Consider the following 16,746-nt stretch of genomic DNA (forward strand, 5'->3'; position numbering starts at 1 on the left):
TCTTTTCTTTTCTTTTCTTTTCTTTTCTTTTCTTTTCTTTTCTTTTCATTTAATGTTTATTCATTTTTGAGAGAGAGAGAGAGAGACAGAGTGTGAGCCAGGGAGGGGCAGAGAGAGAGGGAGACACAGAATCTGAAGCAGGATCCAGGCTCTGAGCTGTCGGCACAGAGCCTGATTGGGGGCTCAAACTCACAAACCGTGAGATCGTGACCTGAGCTGAAGTCAGACACTTAGCTTAACCAATTGAGCCACCCAGGAGCCCCAAGCAAGCTTCTTTCTTAAAGGGAGATCCATGCAGTGTATCTCCTTGGCTGCCACAGTGACTTAGTTTTATAACTCAAAGTGTGTTTTTTTCGGACAGTGTGGTGATCATCTTAGAAATTTATTGCTATATTTGAATGCTTTTAGAAGGTTAATAAAAACTGAGTTTTGGCTCGTAAACATTAAGACTGTGAAGTATTAGAGAAGTATTGGAATCAGGTTTTGGCTCAGCATGTTTAACTTGTTGTGAACTGTCTCATGGCATGGACTTGATTTTCTTTTAGGAAATTAGGTCGGTCTGGCATTTTTCTTATCTTTTCATCTACTTGGTTCTTTTGGGTACCTTTATTAAAAATCAGAACGTGGGGCACCTGGGTGGCTCAGTCAGTTAAGCGTCTGACTTTGGCTCAGGTCATGATCTTGCGGTCTGTGGGTTCGAGCCCCGTGTCAGGCTCTATGCTGACAGCCCAGAGCCTGGAGCCTGCTTCAGATTCTGTGTCTCTCTCTTGCTCTCTGCCCCTCCCCCACTCGCACTCTCTGTCTCTCAAAATAAATGAACACTAAAAAAAAATTTTTTTTTAAATCAGAATGAAAAATTCTCATATATGGTAGGGTGAGTTTTATATATGCATAACTGCTTTGGTAAATATGTGTTCTTTAGACATTTTGCATTGTGTCATGTGTGTTACTCAGATGTCTGATCTATTGATCTCCTAACTTAACTAGTTTATGAACGAATTGGCATCCCATTATTATATAGATCACTTTGGTAAGCCATAGCACAAGAAATTTATATTATATACCCTAATTGCTTTCTTTGATATGGTTGTCCCATGAAAGCCAGCCAGTTAGGATGTGATTCCAATCAGTATTTCTATTTGGGAGTACTGAGTTAGGGAGAGTTTTAGCTATGATTCTATGGAACTCTGCAACTAAGGAAGTGTAAAAATCTCCCCATATTCCAGAAAGACCCATGGAACATAATATGCTGCTCTTTTGACTGAAGGGAAACCTTTCACTTGGCAGTGATTGAAAGGGAAACCAAACTGCAAAAGTAGGTGTGGAAAGTGGACATTATTCTTCACATGGGAAGCTGAGAAAAATATAAACTAGGAGAAATTCTGCATACTAAAATTTTGAGCCTTAATCACTGTCTTATGTTTTGTTACAGAATTTTGCTGAGATTTTAACATTTATTTAACAGCAGGTTTCCTTGTGTTTATTGATGCTTATGGATTGATAGTTGAATTGACTCCAAAGTCACTATTACTTTCAGTTCTCTGTCATTGAGAATAAATCTGGCATTGTGTTTTAATTTTAATCTCTTCCATAAATAACATTTCATTAGAGGTTAGAACCTTTTTACATTTTATTTTTTAGTTTTGGATTCCTTTTTTGGAGACAGTTTTCAAAATGTTGACTTAGGAGAACATCTAAATCAGGTTAAGACAATTTGTATTGGTATTTATAGGACATTGTAATTTGTATTTTAGGAGTAATAGTTCTGCTATAAGATGCATTTTATAAAAGTGCTTGTGAATATCTAGTATGAAATATACTAGAAGTAGAAGCTGCTTCAATAAAATGTGGCATCTCAACTTTAAAATATCTCATTTCATCTGGAGAACTTCCTAAAATCCTAGATTTTGAAACAGTGCCATAATAAACAATGGTCTATTCTTCTTGCTAAAATCTTGGATGAAAAGTGTGTGCTTAATTTCTTATGTGGTTTTTACTTCTTGTTTCTGTGTTCTTTTTAAAAAGTAGTTAAAATTTCTTTCATTTATTTATTTAATGTTCATTTTATTTTAGAGAGAGCGCAAGTGGGGGAGAGAGAGAGAGCGCGCGCGCGAGAGTCTTAAGCAGGTTCCTTGCTCAGCATGGAGCATAGTGCAGGGCTTGATCCCATGACCTGAGCTGAAATCAAGAGTCAGATGCTCAACTAACTGAGCCACGTAGGAACCCCTTACTTTGTTTGATCAGTATGCAACCCCTTACTTTGATCAGTATGCAAGCCCTGTTCTCATTGTTTCTATTTGCTTTGTCAACATTTGCTCATTCCTTTATTTCCGAATCACTTTGTTTTAGTTTTTTGAGCCAAATGGAAAATCTTTTTGTTTTACTTGGTGAACTAAGTCCATTTATATTGAGTGATTGATATATTTAATCTTCATTCATTTTTGTGATAGTTACTGTGTATGTTATGTTGTAGTAGTTGTGTTTTTTTCTCTGCATGAGGTTTTCTTCTTTTACTTAGAAAAAATTTTTTTTTAATTTAGAGTTTATTTATTTATTTTGAGAGAGAGCACACAAGTAGGGAAGGGGCAGAGAGAGAGGGAGAGAGAGAATCCCACACAGCCTCCACGTTCAGCATGGAGTCCAATGCAGGGCTCCATCTCACACGCCATGAGACCATGACCAAAGCTGAAATCAAGAATCGAAGCTTAACTGACTAAGCCACCCAGGTGATCCTTACTTTGAAAATTTCTTCTCATACTTCATATGGTTTGTTTTACTGTTACAGTGGTTGCTCGTGTACTTATACTTTTAAAAAATATTCTAAGTTGTCTGTTTTCTTATTTAAACTTCCACTATCTTGATTGTTAGTTTTAATGGTAATTTTTTGATTCCCACCTGTTATGTGTTCCATAGTCACTAAACTTTTTCTACTTTAGTCTTTTCTTCTCCCTTGTCCTTTTTTTAAATTTTTTTTTCCAACATTTATTTATTTTTTTTGGGACAGAGAGAGACCGAGCATGAATGGGGGAGGGGCAGAGAGAGAGGGAGACACAGAATCGGAAACAGGCTCCAGGCTCTGGGCCATCAGCCCAGAGCCTGATGCGGGGCTCGAACTCACGGACCGCGAGATCGTGACCTGGCTGAAGTCGGACGCTTAACCAACTGCGCCACCCAGGCGCCCCCCCTTGTCCTTTTTTTAAAAAAATTGTTTGAGTATAGTCAACACACAATGTTACATTAGTTTCAGGTGACTCCTTTTTTTTTAAGTTGGATTATTTCTGCTTTGTCAAACATTGATATGTTCTTTCATTCTCTTTCCCACCTTTGTTTTAAACTTAGATCCACAGTTAAATATAGAAAATGCTCATTGTCCTTTTGCAAAAGTTTTTCTGGTCATCTCTTGGTTTAAGCTCATTGTCTAGTAGATTGCTCAAGAAAGGCTCAAATATTCCTTGACTTCTTTCATGTTTAAAACCCCTTTTCTGTAACTTTAATACTTAAAGGACAGCTGGACTGGATCCATGGCTCACCTTTTGTTTTCTTGAGATTCTTGAAAATGTTGCTCTGCTTTGCCTTGATTTTTATTCTTTTTTTTTTTTTTTTTTTTTTTTTTTGAGAAATCCAATGCCAATATATTTTATAAAAGGTAAGGGCAGTAGTGGTAGTTAATATATATTGTCAGGAGCACTCTTCCATATAACCATTTACCTGCAATATCATTCTTTTTTTTTTTTTTCTTCATGTTTACTTTTTATGAGAGAGAGAGAAAGAGAGAGAGACAAGCATGAGCAGGGGAGGGGCAGAGAGAGAGGGAGACACAGAATCCAAAGCAGGCTCCGGGCTCTGAGCTAGCAGCACAGAGCCTGATGTGGGGCTTGGACTCCGAACCATAAGATTGTGACCTGAGCCGAAGTCAGATGCTTAACTGACCGAGCCACCCAGGTGTCCCTTGCAATATCATTCTTAATGGCTGTGGTTACATTCCACATGCTTTGTAGTTTTTTTTAAGTGTCTTTTTTGTAATTATTTAGAACAGAGGTTGGCAAATTTTTTTCTGTGAAAAGCCAGTAAATGTTTTAGGCTTTGCTAGACATAACAGTCCCCGTTGGAACTACCCTGGTAGGTCAAAACAGCCATGGTTACTATATAAATGAATAGGCTTTGGCTCAAGGATCATAAGTTCCCTGCCTTGGATTTCATTGTTACCTAAACAGAGCTGTTGACTTCCTTCTTAGAACCCTTTTTAATTTAGGACTGTTTTTTGCATTGAAAAACGAGGGATAATTTTCTGGGCTGCATAAATGTTACCAGAACACTTCTTAGCAAACAACACCGGAAAGAAAAGCAAAAGCAACTCCTAAAGGAAAATTTAAGATGTTTTTCAAGATGATAGATAGCAAGTCTTCAACAGTAAAATGATATATTCATTGATTTTATGTAGTATGTGGAGGTTTTAACTGGCCTTTATGAGCAATATGAAATGTTTATAGCGGCATCTAGAATTAGAGTGAATTGGTGTTTATGACCAATAAGGATATATATTCAGAATTAAGATTATTATTTTTTTTTTTAATTTTTTTTCAACGTTTATTTATTTTTGGGACAGAGAGAGACAGAGCATGAACGGGGGAGGGGCAGAGAGAGAGGGAGACACAGAATCGGAAACAGGCTCCAGGCTCTGAGCCATCAGCCCAGAGCCTGACGCGGGGCTCAAACTCACGGACCGCGAGATCGTGACCTGGCTGAAGTCGGACGCTTAACCGACTGCGCCACCCAGGCGCCCATATTTTTGATATATAATAAAGGTCAAGTTTCTTATAGTTGTGTTTTATGAATAACATGAACCTTTTCAGTATGGATAACTAATTAGAAAAAGTGGTGAGGAATCAATATACTTCATTATTTAATAGAAAATTACTGAGAACAAAATTCCAATTATTTAGATGAAAGAAATTTTCAAGATAGTCTTTTTTTCTGATGTCACATTTTAAAGACTGAACTAAATCCAGGGCATTAATCAGCTCTTTCAATTTGCAATTGCCTAAGAAGATGAGGGCAATTAATTCTTGTTTAATTATACAGTCTCTCATATTTATGGCCAAATATACCATAAAACTCTAGACTTTTTCTTTTTGAATGTTTTGAATGATAGTATTTGAACAGTAATTTTTTTTTAAAGACTAGCTTCCAAATCTGTAGATGGTCTTGAATTTTTCTTTTTGGTTTTAAAAGCATTTTTTAAAAGTAAGGAAATAATTATTTATAATTGATTTGTTGGGGGAAAAAAAAGGTATAATTGATTTGTTGAACGGGTACTTCACATTGCCCTGATCACGAAGTAACTGTAATTAAATTTGCTTATATGCTTTTGTAAATTTAATTTTGCCTAAGACAAAATTTTACTTAGTTTTGAGAGGGATCTGGGCCTGTAAATAGATCTCTTAACCGTTTCATAGGAAGGGTAGCAATAAAATTAGTCCTATGAGGTACACCTGAAAACCATACTTAACAGTGAGGCCATCATGTTGATTATGTTATTCTTTTAAAATCTTTTGGTTTTAAGTAGGTAGAAATTGAAGATCTTCCAGAAGGGAATTTATTACTGTGTGAAAATGATGAGATTTTGGAATTATGAAACAAGTTAAAAATGGTGGTCATAGGAGTATTTATTTTATAGAACCATTTTTCTAATTATCTGTAATTGCTTTGTTTAAGCAAACATAAGATGTGTGACTATAAGTAAAGTTTTGTTGTAAATCCTTAATTTTCTTTTTTTCTGTTTTTTGGGAAATCTGTAATTTTTTTTTTAAGATTTTATTTTTAAGCAATCTTTACACCCCACATGGGAGTTGAACTCACAAACCTAAGATCAGGAATTGTGTGCTCTACCACCTAAGCCAGCTGGGTGCCCGAAATCCTTAATTTCCTAAATGAAAGTTGGTGCGAGTAGCCTCTGTAGCAGGGCAATTGTAAATGCACATATATCACCTTTGCACATTGTTCTTATGAATAAATGGAATTCTCTTCCCTCGCTCTGTTGCTACTAATGTGGAAACTGGTAATACAGGTGTATGAGAGAATTAAGCCCCAGAGCCCTAAGGAATCCAATAGATGTACAGATTATCTTCTCTCCTGTGAATCTAGAATGGTTTTAACTCTGTACCATCCTTTGGAGAATTGAGAAAATTGTCACTTACAGTTTTTGTAGAGCTAATTTCTTTTGCAGGACCTTAGAAAACGTGTCAGAGAAATGGTTTGTGAGACATATGGGAGTAATAATCAGGAAAAGGAAGGTTAACTTAAAGAAGTTGACAGCAGAGGTAATCTTCCCTTTTTTTCTAAAAATTCTGTCTCGTATGGTAGTCGTTAGTCACATGTGGCAACTTAAATTTAAATTAAAATTAAATTAAAACAATTTTTTTTCAACGTTTATTTATTTTTGGGACAGAGAGAGACAGAGCATGAACGGGGGAGGGGCAGAGAGAGAGGGAGACACAGAATCGGAAATAGGCTCCAGGCTCTGAGCCATCAGCCCAGAGCCTGACGCGGGGCTCGAACTCCCGGACCGCGAGATCGTGACCTGGCTGAAGTCGGATGCTTAATCGACTGCGCCACCCAGGCACCCCTCAAAATTAAATTTAAAAACCAATATTTCACTTGTACCAACCTTCTTCCAAGTATTTAATACTCATGTGACTAGTTTACTACATTTCCATCATCTCAGAAAGTTATGTTGGTCAGTACTGTCCTGACACTTTTTGGGGGTTTTATTGCTTTTTTTTTTTTTTTTTTTTTTTTTTTTAGAGAGAGGGCACAAATGAGTGAGGGCAGGGAAAGAGGGAACCAGGGCTCACTCAATGCGAAGCTTGTGTTCACCCATAGTGGGGCTCGAGCTCACTTCAAATTGGGGCACAAGCTCATGAACCGTGAGATCATGACCTGAGCCGAAGTCCGATGCTTAACTGACTGAGCTACCCAGGAGTCACAAAACTTCTCTTTTAAATTTTTATTTAGGGGCACCTGGGTGGCTCGGTTGGTTAAATCTCTCTTTTTTTTTCTTTAATTTTTTTTTTTAACATTCATTTTTGAGAGAGAGAGAGAGACAAGAGTGCAAGTGGGGGTGGGGCGGAGACAGAGGGAGACACAGAATCTGAAGCAGGATCAAGGCTCTGAGCTCTCAGCACATAGCTTGACAGGGGCTCAAACTCATGAACCATGAGATCATGACCTGAGCTGAAGTCGGGTGCTTAACTGACTGAACCACCCAGGCTCCCAAACCTCTCACTCTTGATTTCAGCTCAGGTCATGATCTCCCGATTTGTGAGTTCAAGCCCTGCATCGGCTTCTGTGCTTACAGCAGGGAGCCTGCTTGGGATTCTTTCTCTGCCCCTCCCTAATGCTCTCTTTCTCTCAAAATAAATAAATATATTTTTTAAATTTATTTAAAAACATTTTTTATTGTAGAGAGAGTGAGCGAGCACAAGGCGGGGGGTGGGGGGAGGGAGGGAGAGAATCCCAGGCAGGGTCCATTCTTAGCATGGAGGTTCCATCCCATGACCCTGGGATCATGACCTGATTCAGGATCAAGAGTCAGACCCCCTTGGGGCGCCTGGGTGGCTCGGTCGGTTAAGCGTCCGACTTTGGCTCAGGTCATGATCTCACGGTCTGTGAGTTCGAGCCCCGCGTTGGGCTCTGTGCTGACAGCTCAGAGCCCGGAGCCTGTTTCGGATTCTGTGTCTCCCTCTCTCTCTGCCCCTCCCCTGTTCATGCTCTGTCTCTCTCTGTCTCAAAAATAAATAAGTGTTAAAAAAAAAAAAAAGAATCAGACCCTCAACCAGCTGAGCCACCCAGGTATCCCTAAAACTTCCTTGCCTAACTGTTTAAAAGGCTATTTTTTTGTTTTGGATTATTATTATTATTTTTTTAATTTTTTAAATGTTTATTTAGTTTTTGAGAGAGACAGAGCACGAGTGGCAGAGGGGCAGAGAGCGGGGAGACACAGAATCCAAAGCAGGCTCCAGGCTCTGAGCTGTCTGCACAGAGCTGGATGCAGGGCTTGAACTCACGGACTGTGAGATCACGACCTGAGCCGAACTGACTGAAGCCGCCCAGGTGCCCCTGTTTTGGATTACTTTTACTTCATAGATTATTTTCTTAACAAGTTCCAGTAGAAGAATTACAGAGTCAAAGAGTATTTGGAAAACAATATTTTTCCAGTATTACCAATTATATTCTTACCAGTAGTTTACATTTTATTGAAAATTGTCAAACATTGGGTGGATCACTACATTGCTGTTCTCCTATTCTACTCTCTCCAATTCTAGATCAGTTTAAAAAAAATGTTAAACCATCTCTGTTCTTTGAGGTTGACATAAGATGGATGGCTTGGGTGGGTACATAAACTCACTGAAAATGTAGAAAATTTTTATATTTGCATTTTTTGTGAAACATTCTCTAATTTTACACCAGATTGTCAAGGGGTTAGTAACCCTGTATGGTTTAGAACTACTCTTACAGTTGTTATTCTGCAGAATAGGAAGATAATTATTTGATGTTACTGTGTTTCAATATTTTATGTCCCTACTGCTTCATCTGGAAACAAAGTTTTTCAAATAGTGTATGTGCATTTCAAAAATTTTATAGGAAGCTCATTAGTTGAATCTTCTATTTGATGATTTTTTAATTTGATGCAAACACTTGAAAACAATATTGGTGGTGAAGAGGGGTAGCAAAGACACTGGTTTTTTTCTCTCTTAAATTCTTGAGTATCTGTAACCACTGTCCTCATATTCTACAACTTTTGGTTGGCTAGTATTTAAAATATCTCAGAACTAAAAAAAAATAAAAGGGGGCTACTGGGTGGCTCAGTTGGTTGAGCGTCTGACTTCGGCTCAGGTCATGATCGTGCTGTCTGTGAGTTCGAGCCCCATGTCGGGCTCTGTGCTGACAGCTCAGAGCCTGGAGCCTGCTTCAGATTCTGTGTCTCCCTCTCTCTTTGCCCCTTCCCCGCTCATGCACGCACACGCTGATAAACAAACGTTAAAAAAAAATTAAAAAAAAAAAAATCTCAGAACTGCAGTGACCTTTTCAGTACTGTGAAACAGCTATCAGAAGAGTGGTGAGACATTTCACCCCCCCCACCTCAAAATAGTCTTTTTGATAGCTTCTTGCAGTACACAGTCAAAATCATTCAAAGTAATCTGGGTGGTCAACGGTAGCCCAGAAAAGCACCTGGTATAGTAAATTGAGTGCTTGGAAAATTGCCAGATTAGTACCCCTGGAACTGAAGCTCTGTACAGCTTAGAAGGTTTATAGTCTGAATATCAGAAATTGAAGTGTTCTTGCTCATTCAATAAACGGATGGCAAAAAGTTTTGTGAGGCTTTGTGGAAGGTAAAGAGAGAATACATATCCATTCTTCAAAAGCAAAAAAGAAAATTATGATCAATAATATAAGCACAATCATAGTACTTTAAATGTAGAGGGTGGAATGGATTGTTGGGGTGGGAAAGCTTCACAAAGAAGATGGTGGTTGAGGTTGAACCTTCAAGGAAGGAGGAAGAGTTAAAAAGCTTATGTATTTTGGTTGAGGAAAAGGCATCTGTAAAAGGTGTTCATAAAAAGACAAAATGAGCTGATGTTGGCAGAGCTGAATGGGGACAGATTTTAAAGCCTTGAATGTATGTTATAAGGTTTGGATTAATTAAGCTTATCTGTAAGTGAAATGAGGGTTATTTTTTATAGTTATGTATATTTACTGTTTATTCAACTAATAAGTGTTAGATCTGTGCTGTCCAGTATGGTATACACTTGCCACACATGGCGATTTAAATTTATTTTTTTTATTTTTTTTTTTCAACGTTTATTTATTTTTGGGACAGAGAGAGACAGAGCATGAACGGGGAAGGGGCAGAGAGAGAGGGAGACACAGAATCGGAAACAGGCTCCAGGCTCTGAGCCATCAGCCCAGAGCCTGACGCGGGGCTCGAACTCCTGGAACGCGAGATCGTGACCTGGCTGAAGTCAGACGCTTAACCGACTGCGCCACCCAGGCACCCCTAAATTTAATTCAAAGTAAATAATCATGTTTTTAATTGTGGTTGGTCAGTAGCCTCATGTGGTGAGTGGACAGTGCAGCTATCAAACATTTCTATCAGTGCAGAAAGTGTTTTGGACAGCATGGCACCAGATGTTTATTTGAGGACCTATAGTAGGATTTAAGAGTTTAAGAATGGAGGAGCTCCTGGGTGGCTCAGTGGGTTAAGCATCTGACTTTGGCTCAGGTCACAATTTGTGAGTTCGAGCCCCCCATCATCGGGCTCTGTGCACTCTGTCCCCCCTTCCACCCCGCTTCCCCTCCCCTGTGTGCCTGCACTCTCTCTCTTTCAAAAATAAACATTAAAAATTAAAAAAAGTTTAAGAATGAAAACTTTTGTTTTTAGTTGTGTTTTTTTTTAAGAATTTTGTTTTTAACGTTAATTTATTCTTGAGGGAGAGAGAGGGTGTGAGTGGGGGAGGGGCAGAGAGAAGGAGAGACACAGAATCTGAAGCAGGCTCCAGGCTCTGAGCTGTCAGCACAGAGCCCAATGCGTGGCTCGAACTCACGAGCTGTGAGATAATGACCTGAGCTGAAGTCAGACGCTTAACCAGCTGAGCCACCCAGGTGCCCCAGTTGTGGTTTTATAATATATTCATGCTTTGTAAAAGATACGTAAAAAATGTAAATTAAGAAACAATTTGAATTTATTAAGAAATCTCTTTTTTATAATGATTCTAATATGAATGATCCTCTCCTAATTTTTCTCCTTTTGGTTTTTTATGTGTTGTACTTTCTTGAGGGTCAGGGGATCTTCAAATTATATTAACGTTAATCCAGGGACAGGTTCTAATCTAATCTTTTTTTTTTTTTTTTCAACGTTTATTTATTTTTGGGACAGAGAGAGACAGAGCATGAACGGGGGAGGGGCAGAGAGAGAGGGAGACACAGAATCGGAAACAGGCTCCAGGCTCTGAGCCATCAGCCCAGAGCCTGATGCAGGGCTCGAACTCACAGACTGCGAGATCGTGACCTGGCTGAAGTCGGACGCTTAACCGACTGCGCCACCCAGGCGCCCCATCTAATCTAATCTTTTTAGTTGATTTCCTGTTTAATGATTTTGATTAAATGTGCTTTTATTTATTTTTTTATTAAAAAACTTTAAGTTTTTATTATTTTTTTAACATTTATTTATTTTTTTTTTAATTTTTTTTTCAACGTTTTTTATTTATTTTTGGGACAGAGAGAGACAGAGCATGAACGGGGGAGGGGCAGAGAGAGAGGGAGACACAGAATCGGAAACAGGCTCCAGGCTCCGAGCCATCAGCCCAGAGCCCGACGCGGGGCTCGAACTCACGGACCGCGAGATTGTGACCTGGCTGAAGCCGGACGCTCAACCGACTGCGCCACCCAGGCGCCCCAACATTTATTTATTTTTGAGAGAGACTGAACATTAGCAGGGGAGGGGCAGAGAGAGGACACACAGAATCTGAATCAGGCTCCAGGCTCTGAGCTGTCAGCACAGAGCTCGCCGTGGGGCTCAAACTCACAAACTCTGAGATTGTGACCTGAGCTGAAGTCGGATGGTCAACTGACTGAGCCACCCAGGTGCCCCTGAATGTGGTTTTATACTATTATAGTGATGAGTTTTGAATCTCAGTAAACCATGGTTTTAAAATTAGAAGACCTTATTATCAACTAACTGCTTTTTCAATGTTGATTATTCTAGGTATTTCCTTTAAATTGAATGAAACATCAGAATGAAGAAAACAAGGCTCTGCAAAGTTGAATAAAATTACAGAATCAATAGAGGTGACCGGACTAGTTTATTAATTTATATGTGTTTCTTTTCAAGGTCTACAACTCCAGGAGAAACAAAACTGCTGGCTTCTGAAATTTATGACATTCTCCAGTCTTCCAGTATGGCAGATGGTGATAGTTACAATGAAATGAATTCACGTAGAAGGAAAGCTCAGTTTTTCCTGGGAACTACAAACAAACGTGCCAAAACAGTGGTTTTGCACATAGATGGTCTTGATGATACGGTAAGACTTTTATAAACACATGGTTCATAAGGTAGGGTCAGGAAGCAGATGATCCCTTTTGACATATCATCAGAAGGTTGTAGTAGCCTAAGGCTATGTAACAATCCCTACGTCATTTACTTTACTTCATCTCATCACATAGACATCTTATTACCTCACATCATCACAAGGAGAAGGTGAATATAGTAGGATATTTTGAGAGAGATCACATTCATATAACTTGTTACAATGTATTGTTACAATCGTTCTATTATTTATCTCTTACTCTGCCTAATTTATTTATTTTTTAAATGTTTATTTTAGAGAGAGAGAGAGAGAGTGAGTGACCATGAGTAGGGGAGGGGACAGAGGATCTGAAGTGGTCTCTGCACTGACAGCAGAGACCCCAGTGTGGGGCCCGAACTCATGAACCACAAGATCATGACTTGAGGTGAAGTTGGACATTCAACTGACTGAGCTGCCCAGCACCCCTGTGTCTAATTTATAAGTAAACTTATCGTATGAATGTTCAGGAAAAGAACATAGTACGTATAGGTTTGGGTACTTTCTGCAGTTTCAGGCATCCCCTGGGGGCCTTGGAACAGATCTCCTATGGATAAGGTATGGGGGGGGGTGGGGAACTACTGTAAATAGTTTCTTCACTGGCACCAGCGATCTTTTTTTTTTTTTTAATTTTTTTTTAATGTTTATTCATTTTTGAGAGACAGAGAGAGACAGAGCATGAGTGGGGAAGGGGCAGAGAGAAAAGGAGACACAGAATTGGAAACAGGCTCCAGGCTCCGAGCTGTCAGCACAGAGCCCGACGCGGGGCTCGAACTCCCAGACCGTGAGGTCATGACCTGAGCCGAAGTCGGACGCTCAACTGACTGAGCCACCCAGGCATCCCACCAGCGATCTTTTTATTTTTATTTATTTATGTATTTTTTCAGCAGTCTCGAAGAATAAATTCCAGAGGGGCATTTTGTTCTAAAGGTGTCAGTTAATCAGAGGATGTAACAAGAAGAAATAGACACATCCACAAGTAGAGCTGGAGATTTCAACACCACTCTCAATTAATAGAACAAGTATACAGAAAATCAGTTAAGGATATAGATGACTCAAATAGTACTAACAACCACCTTAACCTCATCGGCATTTATGGAACACCCTCCAGCCACAAGGTAGTATCCATTCTTTTCACATACACATGGAACTTTTACCAAGGTAGACCTTATTGTGGGTCATAAAACAAGTCTTAATCAATTTAAAAGAACTATGCAAAGTATGTTCTCTGAGCACAGTGAAAAGTAAATTAGAAATCAATAACAGGTATTTGGAAAATCCCCCAAATATTTTGGAAACTAAATAATTTATTTCTAAAATAATCCCTGAGTCATGGGTGCGCCTGGGTGGTTCAGTCGGTTAAGCGTCCGCCTCTTGATTTCAGCTCAGGTCATGATCTCACGGTTCCATGAGTTCAAGTCCCACATCGGGCTCTGCACTGACAGCTTGGAGCCTGGAGCCTGCTTCGGATTCTGGGTCTCCCTCTCTCTCCGCCCCTGCCCTGCTCATCCTCACTTGCTCGCTCGCTCGCTCTCTCTCTCTCTCTCTCTCTCTCAAAAATAAACATTAAACAAATTAAAAAAAAAAATCCCTAAGTCAATGAGGAAGTCAGAAGAGAAATGATAAACATTTTGAATTGAATAAAAAGGAAAATGTAGTATCAAAATTTGTGGGAAGCCACCAAAGCAGTGTTTAGAGGGTAATTCATTAGCACCAAATGTCTAATTATTTATATATAAGAGATATAAGGTCTCAGTGACTTAAGTTTCTACCTTAAGAAACTAGATAAAAAAAAGAAAAAGCAAATTAAATCTAACTTAAGCAGAAGAGAAGAAACAAATCAGTGAAATGAAAAATGGAGAAAAACTAATGAAATCAAAAGCCGATTCTTTGACATGATCAATAAAATTGATAAATTTGTAGCCAAACTGATCAGGAATAAAAGAAGTCACAAATTGATACCAGAAATAAGAGAGAGAAAACATCACTATAGATCCTGTAGACATTAAAAAGAAAATAAATGGGAGCGCCTGGGTGGCTCAGTCAATTAAGCATCCTACTCTTGATTTTGGCTCAGGCCATGATCTCTGGGTTTGAGAGTTCAAGCCCCCTATTGGACTCTGTGCTGCCGGTGTGGAACCTGCTTGGGATTCTCTCTCTCTTTCTCACTCTTTACCCCTCCCCTGCTTGCTGTCTCTCTCTCTCTCAAAATAATAAAGAGACTTCTAAAAAAATCTAAAAAGAGGCGCACCTGGCTGGCTCAGTTGGTTAAGTGTCTGACTTCAGCTCAGGTCATGATCTCATGGGTCTTGAGTTTGAGCCCCACATTGGGCTCTGTGATGACAGCTCAGAGCCTGGAGCCTGCTTCCTATTCTGTGTCTCCTCTCTCTGCCCTTCTCTTGCTCACACACTCTCTCAAAACTAAATAAACATTAAAATAAAAAAATAAAAAATTTAAAAAGAAAATAAATGAATATTTTAAATAACTTTATGCCAATAAATTTGATAATGTAGATGAAACAGGAAAATGTTTTTAAAAACACAGATTGCCAAGGTTTATTCAAGAAGAAATGGATAACATGAATAGCTCTATGTATTAAAGAAATTGAATTTGTAATTAAAAACCTTTCCATAAAGAAAACTTTTGTCCTAGATAGCTTCACTGGTGAATATATTCAATGTATTCTAATATAGACTATTTTAATAATAGAATACTGCAATACTCCTACAGGGTAGTTTCTTCTGAACTCATTGTACATTGTCTGCTTTTAATATTAGCTACTTCTGCTTGCTTCTGATTAGTGTGTCTTCTTTTTTTTTTTTCAACGTTTTTTATTTATTTTTGGGACAGAGAGAGACAGAGCATGAACGGGGGAGGGGCAGAGAGAGAGGGAGACACAGAATCGGAAACAGGCTCCAGGCTCTGAGCCATCAGGCCAGAGCCTGACGCGGGGCTCGAACTCACGGACTGTGAGATCGTGACCTGGCTGAAGTCGGACGCTTTACCGACTGCGCCACCCAGGCGCCCCTGATTAGTGTGTCTTCTATTTGTGTCTGTATTTCAAGTAGATTTCTTACAGGCACCATATAGTAGGGCCTTGCCTTTTTATCCATTCTGAAAATTTCTGCCTTTTAACTGGAGTGTTGGGGTTATCTTTAATATGATTGTATGGTTGTGTTTAAAACAACCATCTTGCTAATTCCTTTCTTTCTTTCTTTTTTTTTTTTTAAGTGTATTTAAGTACTCTCTGCATCCAGCGTGGGGTTTGAACTCACGACCCTGAGATCGTTTGGACACTCCTGTGACTGAACTAGCCAGGCACCGTGCCCTTGCAAATTACTATTTGTCCAATCAGTTCTTTGTTCCCTTTTCCTGCCTTTTGGACTACTGGATGTTTTTTATGATTTCATTTTATTCTTTGTTGGCTTCTTAGGTACAGTTCTTTCTTTTTGTTGGTTGATGTAGGGTTTATTTTATGTATTTTTTTTTAATGTTTTTATTTATTTTGGAGAGAGAGAGCACCAGCAGAGCACGAGAGAGGGAGAGGGAGACACAGAATCTGAAGCAGGTTGCAGGCTCTAAGCTGTCCGTACAGAGCCCGACATAGGGCTCGAACATAGGGATCGAACAAGTTTGATCAGGTCAGGCTAGATCATGACCTGAGCGGAAGTCGGATGCCTACCTGACTGAGCCACCCAGGCACTGCCCCTATTTTATATATCTTTAACTTACTATAGTGTAGCTTCAATTAATATATCACTTCATGCATAGTATAGGACACTTAAAACATTATACTTCCATTTCTCCTTTCTCTGCGTCTATGCAGTTAACATGTTTTTGCTTCCACATATGTCATAAACCCCAAATACATTGTTATTACTTTAAATAGTCTATTTTTTTTATTGTGGTAAAATACACATAGCATGAAATTTACTGTCTTTTTAAAACAAAATTTTAAATTTTTTTGACGTTTATTTTTGAGAGAGAGAGAGCGGCAGAGAGAGCACATGAGCGGGATAGGGGCAGAGAGTGAGGGAAACACAGAACTTGGAGCAGGCTCCAGGCTCTGAGCTGTCAGCACAGAACCCGAGGTGGGGCTTGAACCCACGAACTGTGAGATCATGACCTCAGCCAAAGTCAGACGCTCCACCAACTGAGTCACCCAGGTGCCCCCAAATTTACAGTTTTAACCATTGTTAGGTATATAGTTCGGTGGTATGAAATACATTCATAATGTTGTGTAACCATCACCTCTATACTTCTTATGAATGTACAACTTTTTTGTTTTGTAAAACTGAAACTCTGTACTCATTAAACAGTCACTCCGCTTTCTTCCTTCCCCCCAGCCCCTGGCAACCACTGTTTTACTTTCCGTCTCTATGATTTTGAAAAGTCAGTTTCTTTTAAGACATTTAAAAATAAAAAGTATTTTCTGTCTATTTACATTTTTGCCGTTTCCAGGGCTCTTTATTCCTTTGTGTAAATTCTGTATTTTTCATCTGATACTATTTTCCTTCTGTCTCAAGGACTTCTTTTTTTTTCTTTCTAAAATTTTTTGACTGTTTATTTTTGAGAGAGACAGAGACAGAATGCGAGCAGGGGAGGAGCGCAGAGAGAGAGGGA

At 39.1% G+C, this 16,746-nt stretch overlaps 1 protein-coding gene across 1 annotated transcript in view; it reads left to right on the top strand.

Annotated features, from left to right (window-relative positions):
- ARMC1 (armadillo repeat containing 1) overlaps positions 1-16,746 on the top strand; it is a 44,315-nt gene that overhangs the window by 15,510 nt on the left and 12,059 nt on the right. The window contains exon 4 of the mRNA XM_040487705.1: positions 11,891-12,080. Within this exon, the coding sequence (XP_040343639.1) occupies positions 11,891-12,080 (190 nt within the window). The remainder of the gene's footprint in view (positions 1-11,890; positions 12,081-16,746) is intronic.

This window comes from Herpailurus yagouaroundi, unplaced genomic scaffold, assembly GCF_014898765.1.
Source record: "Herpailurus yagouaroundi ecotype Mexico unplaced genomic scaffold, PumYag 165, whole genome shotgun sequence".
NCBI lineage: Eukaryota > Metazoa > Chordata > Mammalia > Carnivora > Felidae > Herpailurus > Herpailurus yagouaroundi.